The sequence below is a fragment of the Scomber japonicus genome, chromosome 14 (assembly GCF_027409825.1).
Source record: "Scomber japonicus isolate fScoJap1 chromosome 14, fScoJap1.pri, whole genome shotgun sequence".
NCBI lineage: Eukaryota > Metazoa > Chordata > Actinopteri > Scombriformes > Scombridae > Scomber > Scomber japonicus.
The window spans coordinates 1,928,919-1,946,737 of record NC_070591.1 but is presented as its reverse complement, the minus strand read 5'-3'; the positions used below and the strand labels follow the sequence as shown (position 1 = coordinate 1,946,737).

At 40.4% G+C, this 17,819-nt stretch overlaps 1 protein-coding gene across 1 annotated transcript; it reads right to left on the bottom strand.

Annotated features, from left to right (window-relative positions):
* Positions 1-834: 834 nt before the first annotated feature.
* On the bottom strand, positions 835-16,010 carry LOC128373243 (melanopsin-A-like). Its single transcript, XM_053333534.1, has 10 exons — positions 15,874-16,010; positions 12,151-12,284; positions 9,753-9,956; positions 6,794-6,965; positions 5,981-6,157; positions 5,617-5,724; positions 3,939-4,134; positions 3,687-3,851; positions 2,903-2,962; positions 835-999 (listed from the first exon to the last, which is right to left on the bottom strand). The coding sequence occupies exons 1-10, from the start codon at positions 16,008-16,010 to the stop codon at positions 835-837; spliced, it is 1,518 nt and encodes a 505-aa protein (XP_053189509.1).
* Between the last annotated feature and the right edge of the window lie 1,809 nt (positions 16,011-17,819).

Genomic DNA, 17,819 nt, shown 5'->3' with positions numbered 1-17,819 from the left:
AAGTGAAGAAGAAGGAAGGAAGTATGGAAGGAGGAAGGAGCAAAGAAAGAGGGGAAGAACGAAGGACAAATTAAAGAAAGAGGAAGGAAGGAAGGAAGGAAGGAAGGGAGGAAAGAAGGAACAGTCAAAAGAGATGGGAGGACGACAGGAGGGTTTTTAGTTTTTAGTCAGATTTTTCTCTTTCTACGTGGAATCAGCTGTTAGCAGCCGTGTTCAACCATCGCTGGATCACTTATTAGGGCTCCGATGTTTCCTGTTGTTTAATATTCTCACATCGTATCACATCAGGCGTTTAATCGTCTGCTGCCAAACTTCAGCGTGAGTTTGTGTCGAGTCGCTACACAAACTTCTAAAAAAAACTTCTGCATGCTTCCTCGCTCACTGCTATGTGTTTATTTATCCATTAATTTTTATTTTTGATTCCACTTTCCTCTCATGCACCTGCCACGACTCTACTCAGCTGTGCAGAGATTTCTTTCATAAAGTGAAAAGAATGAAAATCATGTCTTCTTTTATGTACTTCTACTATATAGAAAAACATTTTAAAAAATGTGTTAAAATGAAACTTCAATCACAGCTACTCAACCACAACTCACATTACAGTCTGAACTGGATTGTGAGTGTATTTTCTTTGTTAAGTTGCTCTTTAAGTGATATTTTGCACAGTTTGGTTCCGTTTTTAAAAGTAAAATCAAACAGAGTGAATCCTTCGCTGTGTTTCTGTCTGCACGCCTGTCACTTTCTACATTTCTGATTGGACGTGAGCTGGTCAGGTGACGGCAGGTGATGAGCTGAAGTGGGGGTGAGGTGGTGTGAGGGGCGGGGAGGGGGGCTCTAGCTTGACCCCGCCCCTGTGTTGCTGTTGGCTGACTTGTTGCGGGCGGAGCGGGAGCCGTTTCGGCCAATGGGAAGGAAGGGGCTGGTCTCGGAGGTGATGACGATGCTCGGGATGCGACCGATCGTACCTCTCATCATGTGACCGTCTGTGATGTCAGAGCTCTGTCAGACAGGAAAACACGAAGTCTCCCTTTAATCACCAAAAACTGAACAATGAACAACATGCAGCTTCAGTCAGAACTTTAAAAGTCACTTTTCAATCGAGTATGACCTAATTTCTGTTATGTAGACGAGATGCAGGCAGGCAAACCATATCAGACAATAAATATATAATAACCAGCGCTGTCAGCGTTAAAGTGTTAATCCTGATCAGATTAATGCAAATGGTTGCAGTTGGTTGATTGATTGATTGGTTGGTTGGTTGATTGGTTGAATGGTTAGTTGATTGATTGGTTGGTTGGTTGAATGGTTGGTTGGTTGATTGATAGAATGGTTGATTGGTTGATTGGTTGGTTGAATGGTTGATTGGTTGATTGAATGGTTGATTGATTGGTTGATTGATTGATTGAATGGTTGATTGGTTGGTTGATTGGTTGGTTGAATGGTTGATTGGTTGGTTGATTGATTGATTGAATGGTTGATTGGTTGATTGGTTGGTTGAATGGTTGAATGGTTGATTGGTTGGTTGGTTGGTTGAATGGTTGATTGGTTGATTGGTTGGTTGAATGGTTGAATGGTTGATTGGTTGGTTGAATGGTTGAATGGTTGATTGGTTGATTGATTGAATGGTTGATTGGTTGAATGGTTGATTGGTTGAATGGTTGATTGGTTGGTTGATTGATTGATTGAATGGTTGATTGGTTGATTGGTTGGTTGAATGGTTGAATGGTTGATTGATTGGTTGATTGAATGGTTGAATGGTTGATTGGTTGAATGGTTGATTGAATGGTTGATTGGTTGGTTGGTTGGTTGAATGGTTGATTGGTTGATTGAATGGTTGATTGGTTGGTTGATTGATTGAATGGTTGATTGGTTGATTGATTGATTGAATGGTTGGTTGATTGGTTGGTTGAATGGTTGAATGGTTGATTGGTTGAATGGTTGAATGTTTGATTGGTTGAATGGTTGATTGGTTGATTGGTTGAATGGTTGATTGATTGATTGGTTGATTGGTTGAATGGTTGGTTGATTGGTTGGTTGATTGATTGATTGATTGAATGGTTGGTTGGTTGATTGGTTGGTTGAATGGTTGAATGGTTGAATGTTTGATTGATTGAATGGTTGATTGGTTGAATGGTTGATTGGTTGATTGATTGGTTGATTGGTTGGTTGAATGGTTGATTGGTTGGTTGGTTGAATGGTTGAATGGTTGATTGGTTGGTTGAATGGTTGAATGGTTGGTTGATTGATTGAATGGTTGGTTGATTGGTTGGTTGATTGATTGGTTGATTGGTTGGTTGAATGGTTGATTGGTTGATTGGTTGATTGGTTGGTTGAATGGTTGAATGGTTGATTGGTTGGTTGATTGGTTGAATGGTTGATTGAATGGTTGGTTGGTTGATTGATATAACAGGACAAAACAGACATGCTTCCTGTCAGCTGGCTGGATGACATCACATGAACGCTGCTCTGTCTCTTCCTCTGACAGTCAGGACCGATAATATCAAACCATCATCAGCTCATGTTTTAACTCACTGACTCACATTTACACTGACATTTAACACGGCTCAAAGTGTTCAGAGAGTTAATAACTGTGTCTGTAAATGCATCTGTTGCTGTCGTACCACCCAGTTAAAATCTCTAATCTAGACAAGAAAATAGAATATAATCCTGTGGTCAGTTTAAAGAGGACATATTGAGCTTTATGTGCTGTTATCATGTCAGATAAACTTCAATCTGTGTGTTTTTTCTGCCTGAAGGGCCATCCTTGGTTGCTAAGGTGGTTGCTAAGGTGTTTCCATGTGTTGTTTGTCATATTTCAGACCTGATTCACTGTTTGTTTGTCCTCTCATTGTGAATAAATGTATTTTGACTCGTCCTGCTGATAAACTAGTGAGTGACTCACGTTTGGGACGCTGTTGCGTTCACTGACCCCGGCCATGGAGATATCATTGTCGTAGGACGTCTGCAAGGAGAAAGCAAACACACACTCAGTTTATTTCATCCTTACTGATCAGAGCTGTAAGAAATGAGACTCAGTGATGGTGATCTAAGAGGATTTTCTGCTCTGAGCTGAAAAGCACATCGAGCAGATTAACAAGCGGCGGTCCTCTGCCCACCCCTTAACATGAACACCGGTGGCTGCTGTATGGTTTATAGGAAGGATTCTGATTGGCTGTCAGGCTGCTGTAGGGTTTATAGGAAGGATTCTGATTGGCTGTCAGGCTGCTGTAGGGTTTATAGGAAGGATTCTGATTGGCTGTCAGGCTGCTGTAGAGTTTATAGGAAGGATTCTGATTGGCTGTCGCTGTTTTTCTGAAAGTGATCCAACGATATCGTTCAACACTGTCGATGTCTTTATAGTTGTGGTGTGAACTCCTCCATCCACTGCAGTTACAAACATTTAACTATAAATGTATAGTTATCGTTATAGTTATAGTACTTGGTGTGGACGGGAAAGCTTCAACTTCTTATTTTTTACTTGAATTTACACATTTTATACTTTTTTCCAAGTTTCCAAAATAAACAATAAAATCTTCATTTCAGTTTTAGACAGATTTCTTCTGCCGACATTTGTATGTATTTGGTTTAGCAAACAAAAGCTAGTTCAAGCTACTGAGGAAAGTCACAAAGCCACCACATTTGATTTGATTTTTTAAATAATCAGTTCATGAATGATGTGATTTCACCTTTTCAAAGATGCCTGAGTCGTGGCTCTTCATCTTGGACTTGAAGCTGGATGAAGGTTTGAAGTCGGGGAACTCAGCGGTGTCTCTGCTGATGTCACAGGACACCTGGCGGCTGGCGGGTCTGGAGCTCATACTGGACATATCGTTCTCCGTGTCCGTAAGACCCTGCAGAGGAAGAGGAAGGAGAAATTGTAAATTTGCTGCTCACCAGTACAATCACGCAGCTATCCATCAAAGTCCATCCGAGCTTACCGATTCGCTGTCGGAGGCGGAGGAGAGGCGGGACTTGTTGGTGCTCTGCCGCCTGAACTGGCTGCTGATGTCGGAGGTCTGACTGGTGACGGTGGAGCGACGCGTGGACACGAAGCTGCTGCTGGCTGAGCGCAAGTCACGAGGATGAACACACAGCAGGGTCCCAAGAAACGGGATGTACTTCGCCAACGCCACCCTGAAGATGGACACAGAGACAGAGGTCAGTGACAAATAAGCATTTAGTGTTTTTTTTTAACCAAAAGTAAGACTGAATGCTCCTGAAAATGTCAAATGGTGTAACCACAAAAGCTACAGTGTATTTAAGTGGACTTATACTGATAATGACTTCATTTAAAACATGTAAATGGTTCCTGATCTCCATGGTAACCAGATGAAATGTAATATTTAGAACAATAGTATTCCATTAGCTTTATTTAATATAAAAGTTATAATGTAAGATCATGCCACACTAGTTGATATGGTGTTAGGTAGGAAGGAAGGAAGGAAGGAAGGATGTAAGATCATGCCACACTAGTTGATATGGTGTTAGGTAGGAAGGAAGGAAGGAAGGAAGGAAGGAAGGAAGGAAGGTAGGAAGGAAGGAAGGAAGGTAGGAAGGTGTTTTATTGACTATTTACTGTTTTTAAGCAAGTTGAATTATTTGGTACAAAGTTTTTATGGTTACACCACTTAGACATTTTTACCATAATCCTCTAATATATTCTCTCTAAATGGATTAAAAGCATAAATTTGATGCTGGGTCCACAAAAAAAGAATGTGTGAAGTTATTCATACGTTTATTTTCACATTTTAACCCTTTAAATTTGACTAAACCACTCTGATCCCTTTGATTCTTGTGCATCTTGGCAGAAGTTTAAAGCCTCTATTAGCTACAGATCTGTAGCTGTTCTATCATTACACAGGTGACTTAGCACCTACTAAAACATCAAAAAATAAGTTATTACACAAGCATTAAGTCAAGTCTTCATATCTAAACTCATGTTCAGCTCTTTGATCAAAGTTACGTGTTTCATAAAAACCCACGAGTTTGTTTTCATCCTGCAGCTTTTAAGTCTCTCAACAATCAGGGTCATGTGTCCTGCATTAAACCTCTGTGTGTGTGTGTGTGTGTGTGTGTGTGATATTAATTCTGTCCAGTCCAGTTAACATTCAGGTTAATTGAGCAGCGGTTGGTTCAGCTGAGGTGTTAGAGCGCTTACGGCGGCCGAGCTCTCTCTGATTGGATCGATTGTCGGACAGCGTGACGGTTCACTGAGCCGCAGCGACGCAGGTTAGACGCATCAAAATAAACCAGTCGGTACAACAAAGGCTCGAATTAAAGAGTTCAGATACAGTCTGACTCTCCACATTATCTGTTACGCTCTGAAAAACGTGGAAGGTAGGTTTGAGACAGGATTATTGTGCTTTCGGTGATAAAGGTAGAAATAAGCCGCATTAAGTTTAAGATTTAGTTTCTTTCAGACCTGTTCTGTGCCTCAAATCTCTTCTTCTGTTCTTACACTTCTTAATATTTGGAGGTCATGAGTGTTCACACTGAGAAGTATAGAGACATGCAGAACTATGAGTACCTGGATGGTATGCTCAAAAGAGTCAAAATGGCAAGATGATGAGTACTAACCTGTACTTTGGGTGTGTGATGGTGTAGATGAGTACTAACCTGTACTTTGGGTGTGTGATGGCGTAGATGATGGGGTTGTGGATGGCCGAGGCCTTGGCGATGACAGCAGGCACAGAGTTCATGTAGGGCGTCAACATGTCGGCGTACCTGCAGCAGGAAACACAACGAGGAACCAAAATGACTCAAAGATATTTCAGCATTAGAGTTCCAGTTTAGTCTGAAACTAAAGACACAGAAATATCTCTAAGTATAGTTAAACATATAGTAGCATCTAGTGGACATTAGAGGAACTGCAGCTTTCTGAATAAACTGAAAATATTCACCAACAACATTCAACCAAAACAAACATTTCCTCTGATATACTTGGTAAGTTCTCGGAGAGAGCTACTGGTTGGTTTTTTACCCGGCGAAGGCGGTGAGGGCGACGCTGGAGTACGGAGACCAGGAGATGACGTACAGCAGGATGATGATCAGAGCAATCTTAGCCATCTTCCACTCGTTCTGCAGCCGATGGAAACTCTTCACTGAGTCTCGAGTGCTGCCGTGACTGTGAGTGCTGCCGTTAATCTTCCCCACGGCCCTGAAGACACACACAAAGACACACACACATAAATACACACAAACCTGTAGTTTACACTTACGTTACATTTATAGCTGCACATCTCCAAAAATGTGTTTCTTTGATAACAAATTTCAGTCAAAGCTAAAATACTGAGGACATAAAAACAGAAGGAGAGAAATTAACTACGAGTCTCAGGGTAATATACAGTAGAATACAGACAGTGTACAGAACATGAACATATATGCTGTTATCAGGGAGAGTCCTGACACGCTGTGTTCACTAACACTGAGGATATTCTTTAATGTAAAATTATCATAGAGATTTATTTAAGAATTATTTCAATGGGAGAACAGAAGAAAAACAATATGCTGCTCTATTTTTTCTTGTTGAGTGCTGCCTATTAGTGTTATTTAAACATTATAATTGGAACTCTGCAACATAAATAAAAATTAAAGCTGCTAGAAGCGGCCCTCGCCACCCCATGTATGTCGGTTTACAGATACAATAGGGCTTCGCATTGGTCAGCGTTCGGACCCTAATTATGATTTCAATCATGTAATTTTTGCAGCTCAAACACTGAAATCAAATGTAAAATCCAGAAGAAAAATCTGTTTAAACAAAGCTATTCTTTTTTAAATATTCAGTTGTACTGACTGGTTGGTGGCGCGGATGGCCCGGAAGATGAAGACGTAGCAGTAGATGATGATGAAGAGTGGCAGGAAGAAGACGAAGATGAAGAGCAGCATTGTGTACGCTCGCACCGATGGGGTGAAGGTCATGTAGTCCCACGTACAGGAAGTCAAAAGACCCTCGGGGACGTACGCACCTGCAGGACGAGACACACAAACACACACAGGAAGATAATTGTGATGTTTTAGATCATAATAAAAACATAATCTAGAGAGAAAACACTGAATGTTTAACCAGGATACATTGGAGGGGTTTAAATATCCTCACGTATGCAGACGATACCCAATTCTACATCTCCACTGAGCCAACAAACCCAGACAGCCTTAACTCTATAAGCGCCTGTCTAGTCTCCATAAGTGACAATTCTTTAAAACTGAATGAGGACAAAATGGACTTAAAAAAACTTATATTGGGACCAAAATCAAAGATTTTAAGTAAACTCTGAAGCCTCGATCACCAGACCAAATCTCATGTGAATAGTTTAAGTTTCATTTTAGATTCTGATTCTTTCTTTCTTCCACCTGAGAAATGTTGCAAAAGTACAAACAGGATGCTGAGAAATTAACTCTAATGAATTCTTTCATTACACGCAGGTTAGATTACTGCAATGCACTTTTTACTGGCCACCCAAAAAAAGTGTACAAAGAAATTACAACTAATACTGAACTCTGCAGTAAAAGAGAGAGCACATCACTCCCATCTTACCTGACCTGTACTGACTCTCTGTTTCTTTTGGAATTGATTTTAAGGTCTTTTAAATTACCTACAAAGCTCTACATGGTATAGCACCCTCATACATAGCTGAAGTTTTAATACTCCATTAGCTCCATAAACCTGTTTGATCATCCCCAAAACGTTTAATCTGTTTTTTCTTCTTATTTGTTTTAACTTTGTTTTTATAATCTATGCTGTTGATTTTAACTAGCAAAGTCTTCTTCAGTTCTGCTGCTACAGGCCTAGATTGCAGGGAGACTTCTCCATCTGTGCAGTCATGTACCATTAATGCATGTTATTAACTCGGCTTCTCCCCAGGAGTTTTTGTGATTTCTCATCTAAGCTGCAGACCGACTGCTGTCCAGCGTGACGCAAACCAAAAATAAAACATGTACTGTGAATATTTTACTTAAAGCTACAGCGTTACTCATCAGATGGACAAAATTCTGTAGGTGTGAACAGTGTTTGTCATGAGTTCATATCGACAGTTTTCTGCGCAGTAAGAAGTTAGAGTGTTTCAATCCACACTCCTAAATTTCTATATGTTTTCCAAAAGAGTGATGGTGTCTTTTATTCTGAAGGAAACACATCAGACCAGGAATTGTCTTCACAAAACACCTCCAGTTTAAAAGCAGCTCCTGACAATAAGGAACTTAACTTTAGAAACCTCAGTTTTTGCTCCAAGACTGACAAAACATTTAAGAGCTAAAAGTTGCTCCTCTGTCTGAGGAAAGACAGAAGAAGTCCAGAGGACCCTGAGTCACTGAGAGCTGCTCACAAGCTGAATGTTTGTGAACATGTTATTCCTATAGGCCTACATACTACATAACATCATTATAGTGTCCTATCAGAAGTACTACTCATGTCTCCACCCGGTTACCACAGTTATAATCAAGTGCACCTGCAGAGCAGCTGCCCAACATCTCCTCATGTTTAACCTGTTAGACCTTTAATGCTGTTTTTAATCATCAGTGATGTGAAAGCATCAGATCTGTGAGCGTCCTCGTGTTGTTTCAGTTAGAAAGTCCAAACGCAGCACGGAGCGTCTCTCTTTGTTAGTGTCCTCTGTCTCCATTGTCCCCATCTGTCTCCATCGTCCCCCTCTGTCTCCATCACTGTTATGTATTCAGGTCATTTAGTGATGAGAATCTGTAAAACTTTACCGCCTGCTGTGCTGTCAGGCCACGTTGTCTGTGTGTGTCGAGACGTGGCTAAAAAAAGGAGATTTGACTGACAAAATGTGACTCAACTGATGCATCAGCGACTTTTAGAGGAGCAATTAGGAGAAACTTTGAGCCTGAGGATGTTTGTGAATACGACCCCGGTTGTGTACCAGCCTTTTATTAACAACACTAAGTCTGTGTGTGTGTGTGTGTGTGCTCTGTCATAAGCTATTTAATTTTTGGGGACAAATGTCAGACTTGTGACCAGTTAATTGGGGACAGACTGAGCAGCTGGGGACAAAAGTAGATTTTTGGGTCAGTGGTTAAAATTGTGGTTAGATTATGTCTCCAGAAAATTAATGTAAGTTTATATAATGTCCCCAAAAGTGACCATGGTCTGATGTGTATGTTTGTGCATGTTATAGGCTACTTTTGGGGACAAATTTCAGACTTGGGACTAGTTAGTGCAACTGGAGACAAAAGTCGTCTCTCCAATCGAGAAAAGGGACCAATTTCAGACTTAGGACCAATTAACTGGGGACAAAAGTCATGCGCTCAACTGAGAAAAGGTAGATTTTTGGTCCAGTGGTTAAGGTTAGAGTCAGTCTCCAGAAAATGAATCTATGTATATGCAATGTTCCCAAAAGTGACCATAGTCTGATATGTGTGTGTGCTTGTCATAGGCTATTTTTTGGGGACATATTTCAGATTGTGCAACTGGAGACAAAAGTCGTCTCTCCAATTGGGACAAGGATGATTTTTGGGTCACTGGTTAAAGTTGAGGGTAAGTCTCCAGAAAATAAATGTGTGCTTTGTCATAGGCTACGTTTTGGGACAAATTGCCAACTTAGGACCAATTAACTGGGGACAGATTGCACAATTGGGGACAAAAGTTATGTCCTCAAATGGGTCAGATTTTTGGGTCAGTGTTGATGGTTATGGTTAGGTGAAGTCTTCAGAAACTTAATGCAAGTCAATGAAATGTCTCCCAACAATGGACCATGGTGTGTGTGTGTGTGTGTGTGTGTGTGTGTGTGTCCTCTCACTCCATCCGAAGAACGGCGGCAGGCTCCATGCCAACGAGTAGAGCCAGGCCGCCACGAGGATGACGAGGGCCCGTTTCCACGACAACATGCCGATGGAGGCCAGAGGCCGAGTGATGACGAAGTATCGGTCGACGGCGATGACGGTCAGCGTGATCATGGAGCAGATCCCGAAGAGAGCACCGCAGAAGGCGTACAGCTCGCAACCTGGAAGTCAGAAAGTAAAGGATAAAAGTTTCATTAAAGTTTCTTTTAATTGAATTTTTCAGTTTAAATGAACTCCATCACCTCCACATTAGAGCCGCAGCAGAGACTATCAGCACAGAGACGTTTGACTGGAGGGAAGAGACGTGACTGTGTTTAGCTTTTGGGGGTTAATTTGGTGAAGTGACCCTTTAAACACAAACTCAACACTGTGGGAAATTGATTTAATATGAAAAATGAGTCTTTTGCTTTTGAAGTTTCTGTAAATGTGATTAATGATAAAAAGCATGAAATCAACACGTGAGCTGCTTTCGCTTCCTGTCGCTCTGGAGATTAAAACCCCCCCACAGGAAATCTGTCGCTGGCAAATTAAAATGACCTCAAACACGACGCTGCTGTTTTCATACAACAACAGGAAAAAACAAAACGCTCACGTCAGATTATAACTTAAAAATAACACATTTAAAAAAAGTTGTTTTTCTCTCATCTTAAAACTAATTTCATGTTTCAGTAATCCATCATCAGCAGGACCAAAAACTGTCAGAGGCTTTTATTTTTTCTCCTTGTTTTAGGACGAGGAGTAAAATCATCTTATCAACTTTATCAACCTGGGAAATCACTCGTATCTCTGCTGACATCTGAGTCAGTTTTTATGTGTCCATGTGGTGTAGTTTAAATTTAAAGGGTTAAAAAGTGAAAATAAACGTATGAATAACTTCACACATTCTTTTTTTGTGGACCCAGCATCAAATTTCTGCTTTTAATCCATTTTGAGAGAATATATTAGAGGATTATGGTAAAAATGTCTAAGTGGTGTAACCATAAAAACTTTGTACCAAATAATTGAACGTTGCTTAAAAACAGTAAATAGTCAATAAAACACCTTCCTTCCTTCCTTCCTTCCTTCCTTCCTTCCTAACACCATATCAACTAGTTTGGCATGATCTTACATCCTTCCTTCCTTCCTTCCTTCCTTCCTTCCTTCCTTCCTTCCTTCCTTCCTTCCTTCCTACCTAACACCATATCAACTAGTTTGGCATGATCTTACATCCTTCCTTCCTTCCTTCCTTCCTACTTAACACCATATCAACTAGTTTGGCATGATCTTACATCCTTCCTCCTTCCCTCCTTCCTTCCTAACACCATATCAACTAGTTTGGCATGATCTTACATCCTTCCTCCTTCCTTCCTTCCTTCCTTCCTTCCTAACACCATATCAACTAGTTTGGCATGATCTTACATTATAACTTTTATATTAAATAAAGCTAATGGAATACTATTGTTCTAAATATTACATTTAATCTGGAGAATCACGTATTTTGTGGTTACACCATTTGACATTTTCAGGAGCATTCAGTCTTACGTTTGGTCAAAAATGGTGCAAATGTCATTTAAATGATATAAAACCAACAAGAATACTAAATGTAAATTTTTTTTAATATATTAATTATATTGAAGTGGGTGTAACCTCCATGATGTCTTGCTGCGGAGACGCTGATTTCAGTCTGAATTTATCTGCTGCTGTTTTAACCTGATGCTGCTTTTAAAACTAGTTTAACTGATTTATGAATTCATCCTCTCACCAACATTTATTGTTACTGAGACTGTCTTTAAACGTAAAGCACTTTGAGCTGCATTTCTTTTATGAAAGCTGCTTCACAAATAAAGTTTATTTTTTGTCTTTTTTCCTCCACACCTGCATCATCCTCGTTAACTCTGCACCTCGTTGGCTCGTTAAATCAATTAATATTTTAATTCCTGGTTTTCACTTCAGTCTTGTTGGATTCTTTGTTGTTTATACTTCAGGTTTGTTGTGTCATGCTGTTTGCTGCTCTGCCTGAAACCTGAGTGAAGGTATTCAGATGACTCATTCTGTCTGAGGATGAAATGCGTGAGAAAGGAAACATTTTTTATATGTTTCAGGATGAATCCCGACACAAGACACAATAACCTTGTTGTGTCGGGATTCATCCTGAAAAATACATTTCTTCACATCTGTCTCACGCGTTTCTTCCTCAGACAGGATGAGTCACCTGACAACAGTATTTACTTCTCTTTCATATATCAAGGCTGAAGTGATGATGATAAAATCCTGCTTGATTTTACACAGCGATCAATCACTGGATCATTAAACACAGTAACGATGAGCTGCTGTATAAATTAAAACTATTAAAGTCTTCACAGTAGATTGTTTTACCTTTCTCTCCAAAGATCCACCTCTTGTGCATGCTGGTGGTGAAGAAGATGGGCGACTGGGTGACACACATCAGCAGGTCTGTGATGGCCAAGTTAATGATGAACATGTTGGCCGGCGTCCGCAGGCTGCGACTCCTACACACAGACACAGACACACAGACACACGCACACGCACACACACACACACACACACACACACACGCACACACACAGACAGACAGACACACACACACACACACACACACACAGAGACACACACACACACACACACACACACACAGACACACGCACACACACATACACACACAGCAGTTTGTTATTTCACTGACAGACACATTCATCCAGCTCTGATCTTTACTGATGATTGTAGAACAAACTGAGCGTAGGAGTAAAAACATTTTATCAACTCTGGATATTTAAGATCTGAAGCATCAGTGAGCAGCATGTTACTGTTGTAGCTGCTGGAGGTGGAGCTAGTTTACACTACTTTATATACAGTTAGCTAGTTTATACTACTTTATATACAGTTAGCTAGTTTATACTACTTTATATACGGTTAGCTAGTTTATACTACTTTATATACAGTTAGCTAGTTTATACTACTTTATATACGGTTAGCTAGTTTATACTACTTTATATACAGTTAGCTAGTTTATACTACTTTATATACGGTTAGCTAGTTTATACTACTTTATATACAGTTAGCTAGTTTATACTACTTTATATACAGTTAGCTAGTTTATACTACTTTATATACAGTTAGCTAGTTTATACTACTTTATATACAGTTAGCTAGTTTATACTACTTTATATACAGTTAGCTATTTTATACTACTTTATATACAGTTAGCTAGTGTAGTCCAGTGGTTCCCAACCTAGGGGTGGGGCCCCTCCAAAGGGTCAGCAGATAAATGTGAGGGCTGCTGAGATGATTAACGGGAGAGGAGAGAAGAAAAAACAAAGTTCTGATACACAAATGTGTTTTCAGTAAAGTCAATATTGGATCATTTGAACAAATCAACAAAACAAAATTTGTTTGCAGGCACCCGAGTGTGATTGATGATTTCACACCAACGAAAACGAACCAAACTAAGAGCTTTTGGTCTGAATGGACTGTTTAGTGTGAAAGCTCCCTTAGTTACTCTCCATCTCTGATTTTAAGTCTCATTTGGTATTTACTGAGTGTAAAATCACTCAGCTTCTTCATTTCTATCAGAGGAACACTTGTCTGCTTTTAAAGGAAGATCAATATGTTTCCCATCAATGATCGGATCAATAAGTGTGTTGATGTGCCGAAGCTTTTCAAAGGATTCTGTGTTTCAGAGACATTTGTGTGCAGAGATAGAAGATGAAAGTGTTGGTCGATATGAGTCGAGCAGTGATGACTCGTTACAGACACACAGGTCCTGGTCTTATCACTGCAGGAGGCTCGGCTGAAGGTTTACAGGCCAAACAGCAGCTCACACCAATTACATCCTCATCAAACACAGACGAGATGATCTGTGTCCCTTCTTTTATAAAACATTACAGGAAGAAACTATAGAAGCAGCCGCAGAGGAAAAGAGATGTTTCTTCTTATTGATCTCTGCTTGTATGTCTCCTAATCATCTCTGATATTGTAAGCTTTAGAAATTGTTTTAATTATTCTTAATAATACAGAATATAAACTCTGCTTCATACGTTCTGACTGTGTTTCTTCAGGTTTCTTCTTGTAAAGGGAGTTTTTCCTCACTGCTGTCAGTAAGTGCTGTTAATGGAGGAATGTTGAGTCTCTTTAAATTAAATTACAGAGTACAGTTCAGACCTGCTCTATGTGGAAAGTGCCTTGAGGTGACTTTTGTTGTGATTTGCTGCTTTATAAATAAAATTGACTTTGTTAAAGTGTAATTTTTGCAGGTACGTCGATCCCTCCGAGAGAAGTGACGTCATTTAATGTGACTTTCTTTCATTTTATAAGTTTGTTTTTTGCCCTTTTAGGATAATCAGCTAAGAGGAAACCACTTACTGGAGATTTTTACTATCACATGCAGCTTTTTTCACATTTTAACCCAAACTCTGATCGTTCCGTCTCTGAGATGTTTTTTGTTAAATGACACAGAAAGGTCAGAAATGCAGCGTGCTCCTGTGTGACGGATCTCTGCTTTGTTCTGTCTGCAGGTTTCTGATTAACTGGAACACTGATCAGCAGGATGAGACACCTGAGCCCGATGTCACACCTCACACTACAGGACTGATTTTATGGACTAATCCCACCAAGCTGTCATTTTGACTGCTTTATTTTGATTAAATTTACTTTTGCATGATAAAATACCTGCTTTCTTTCTTCCCTCCTTCCTTCCCTCCCTCCTTTCCTTCCCTCCTTTCCTTCCTTCTTCCTTCTTTCCTTCCTCCCTCCTTTCTTCTTTCCACCCTCCTTTCCTTCCTCCCTCCCTCCTTCCTCCTTCCTTCCTTCCTTCCTTCCTTCCTTCCTCCCTCCCTTCCTTCCTCCCTCCCTCCTTTCCTTCCCTGCTTTCCTTAATTCCCTCCTTTTCTCTTTCTTTCCTCCCTCCTTCTTTCTCTCCCTCCTTTCCTTCCCTCCTTTCCTTCCTTCTTCCTTCTTTCCTTCCTCCCTCCTTTCTTCTTTCCTCCCTCCTTCCTTCTTCCTTCCTTCCTTCCTTCCTTCCTTCCTCCTTTCCTTCCCTGCTTTCCTTAATTCCCTCCTTTTCTCTTTCTTTCCTCCCTCCTTTCCTTCCCTCCTTTCCTTCCTTCTTCCTTCTTTCCTTCCTCCTTTCTTCTTTCCTCCCTCCTTTCCTTCCTCCCTCCTTTCCTTAATTCCCTCCTTCTCTCTTTCTTTCTTCCCTCCTTCCTTCCCTCCCTCCTTTCCTTCCCTCCTTTCCTTCCTTCTTCCTTCTTTCCTCCCTCCTTCCTTTCTTCTTTCCTCCTGAGACTCAGTCTCAGTACCACAGTCTGGAGCCAGGCTGTGACACCTGGTACATATGTTTGGTTTATTTGCACAAAAATAAAAGTCAGAGAAATATAAAACTAAAAAATCATGTATAGGTGAACTCATCTTAAAACCTCACCTATATGAGATAAAACACAATGCAAGGTGTATTAACAACAATAAACATTAATATAATTAATAAATATAATTAAATTTATTATGTACAAACAATGGAAAAATAAAATAAAGGAAAACAGCAAAGAATTGTAAGTTAAAACATTACAAAAATTTGACTTGAAATTCTAATTTATGCTCTGTAATTAATATATTTTTTAAGAATATTGGTTTCCTATGTTTAAATTTCTCAAATACATTTATTCACCTTGAAATTTAAACTAATCAAGAGAGTTTTATTTGTTTTATTTGTATAATTTTTGGGGTATTTTTAGTAATAAGTTGTATTTGTCTTTTTCTATTGGATAGTTATAAATGTGTTTCTGTGGATGTAGCTGTTGTAAACTGAACTATTTACAGTATAATCAATAAAGTATCGATCATTATTCATGTATTGATTTTGTTCTACAGTATATTTGCGTGTGTCGATTGATTGTCCTCTTAATCAATAATCAATATACAAAAACCTGAAATGAAATGTGCAGAAAAATTACATAAAAGTAGAAACATCTTTTAAATGAACAGCATCCATTAAAAGCATTAACTGAAACTCTGATTTCCGTGGTACCCTGAATGCAGCGTGGGTCTCACAGGAAGTATGTGACCATATTTGGGGCGCAGACTCACTTGCTGAAGGCATAAATGACCAGGAAGTTTCCGATCATGCCGGTGATGCCGATGGCGAGGATGACGGAGCCGATGGTGTAGTGCGCGTGATCGGGCACGTCCACGGTGGGGAAGGGGTGGGGGGCGTCGTGCACCATCGCCACCTGGTGGACAAAACACAGACAGACAGCTGTAAAACACCACAAATTACTTTTATTCTGAAATTTGAACCAGAGTTTCTTAGTCTCCCAGCTGGATGGAGATGTGTGTGATGCCCCCGCCCCCCCCCCCCCCCAATCAGGCTTCAAGTTTCCACATCACACCTGTGTGAGCTGAATCCTGGATCATGATTGGCTCCAGACTAGTGATGTCATGAATTAAGCACGTAGTTACACCTCGTTAACCCTTTACATACTGATGGTAAAAACATGCCAAATGTCTTTTATTCTGAAATTTGATGACTTTTCCTAAAATGGCCCAAAATGCACCAAAAATGTAAATATATTAAATGTTATATTTTAGTATAGATGCTACTGATGTTAGTCACTGAGGCTGTTCTGGGTCAGATTATCTCTGTATCTATGTCCTCCTTCCCTCCTTCCTTTCCTTCCTTCCCTTCCTTCCTCCCTCCCTCCTTCCTTTCCTTTCCTTCCTTCCTTGGAATGGATGTCCATGTGTTTTAGTGAAATGAATAGTTAATAGTTTTAATAAGATAGTAGTTATGAGGATGAAGACTGATGGCTCTAATGGTTCTACAATAAACCCCACACTTCCACAAAGCTCTGCTCATTTTACCTTTACATGAATAAAATCAACCTACAGTTAGTTTGAGTAACAGCTGCCATCTAGTTACCATGGCAACGTAGAGATGCAGAGACTAAAGAGACTCAAAACTACCAGAAAGAGACATTTCCATCATCATGTCTATGTTATATTTTCATGTCTGAGGTAAAACATGATATTGTGTGATAGGAGATGTTTAGTCTCTCTGCTCTCTAAGACATGAATCAAGGTTTAACTCTCCTGTTGTCCTCGAGGAAGGAAGGAAAGGAAGGAAAGGAGGAAGGGAGGAAGAAGGAGGGAAAGGAAGGAGGAATGAAGGGAGGAAAGGAAAGAAGGAAGGGAGAAAGGAAAAGAAGGAAGGAGGAAATAAGGAAGGAAGGCAGGGGGGAGGACAGAAAGAGAGAAGGAGGGAAGGAAAAAGGAGGGAGGGAGGAAGGAAGGAAGGAAGGAAGGTAGGAAGGAAGGAAAGAAGGACAGAGGAAAGAAGGAAGAGAGGAAGGACAGAAGGAGGGAAGGAAAAAGGAGGGAGGGCGGAAGGAAGGAAGGAAGGAAGGAAGGGAGGGAAGAAGGCAGGGGGGAGGAAAGAAAGAGAGAAGGAGGGAAGGAAAGAAGGAAGGGAGGAAGGAAGGATGCTTTCTAAACACATCTGTGCTTCAACATTTGGTATGAACACTTTTTATGAGGAGAACAAACTGTGAGGAGAGAATATGAACAGGATGTGAGGGTTATTAAAGAACAGTATAAATTATGATCTGAATGGTTTTATGTCGTATTATCTGCTGAATGAACATGAAAGTGTGTAAAGATGCTTCATTAAAGCTTTAATTCCCTCTGAAACGTTAATATCTTCACATCTTGTGCATCAGTGTTTCTAATTAACCTCCTAAGCGCTTCCCTCCCTTCCCTCTCCATCCTATCTCCCTTCCCTCTCCATCCTATCACCCTTCCCTCTCCATCCTATCTCCCATCCTATCACCCTTCCCTCTCCATCCTATCACCCTTCCCTCTCCATCCTATCACCCTTCCCTCTCCATCCTATCTCCCATCCTATCACCCTTCCCTCTCCATCCTATCTCCCTTCCCTCTCTATCCTATCACCCTACCCTCTCCATCCTATCACCCTTCCCTCTCCATCCTATCACCCTTCCCTCTCCATCCTATCACCCTTCCCTCTCCATCCTATC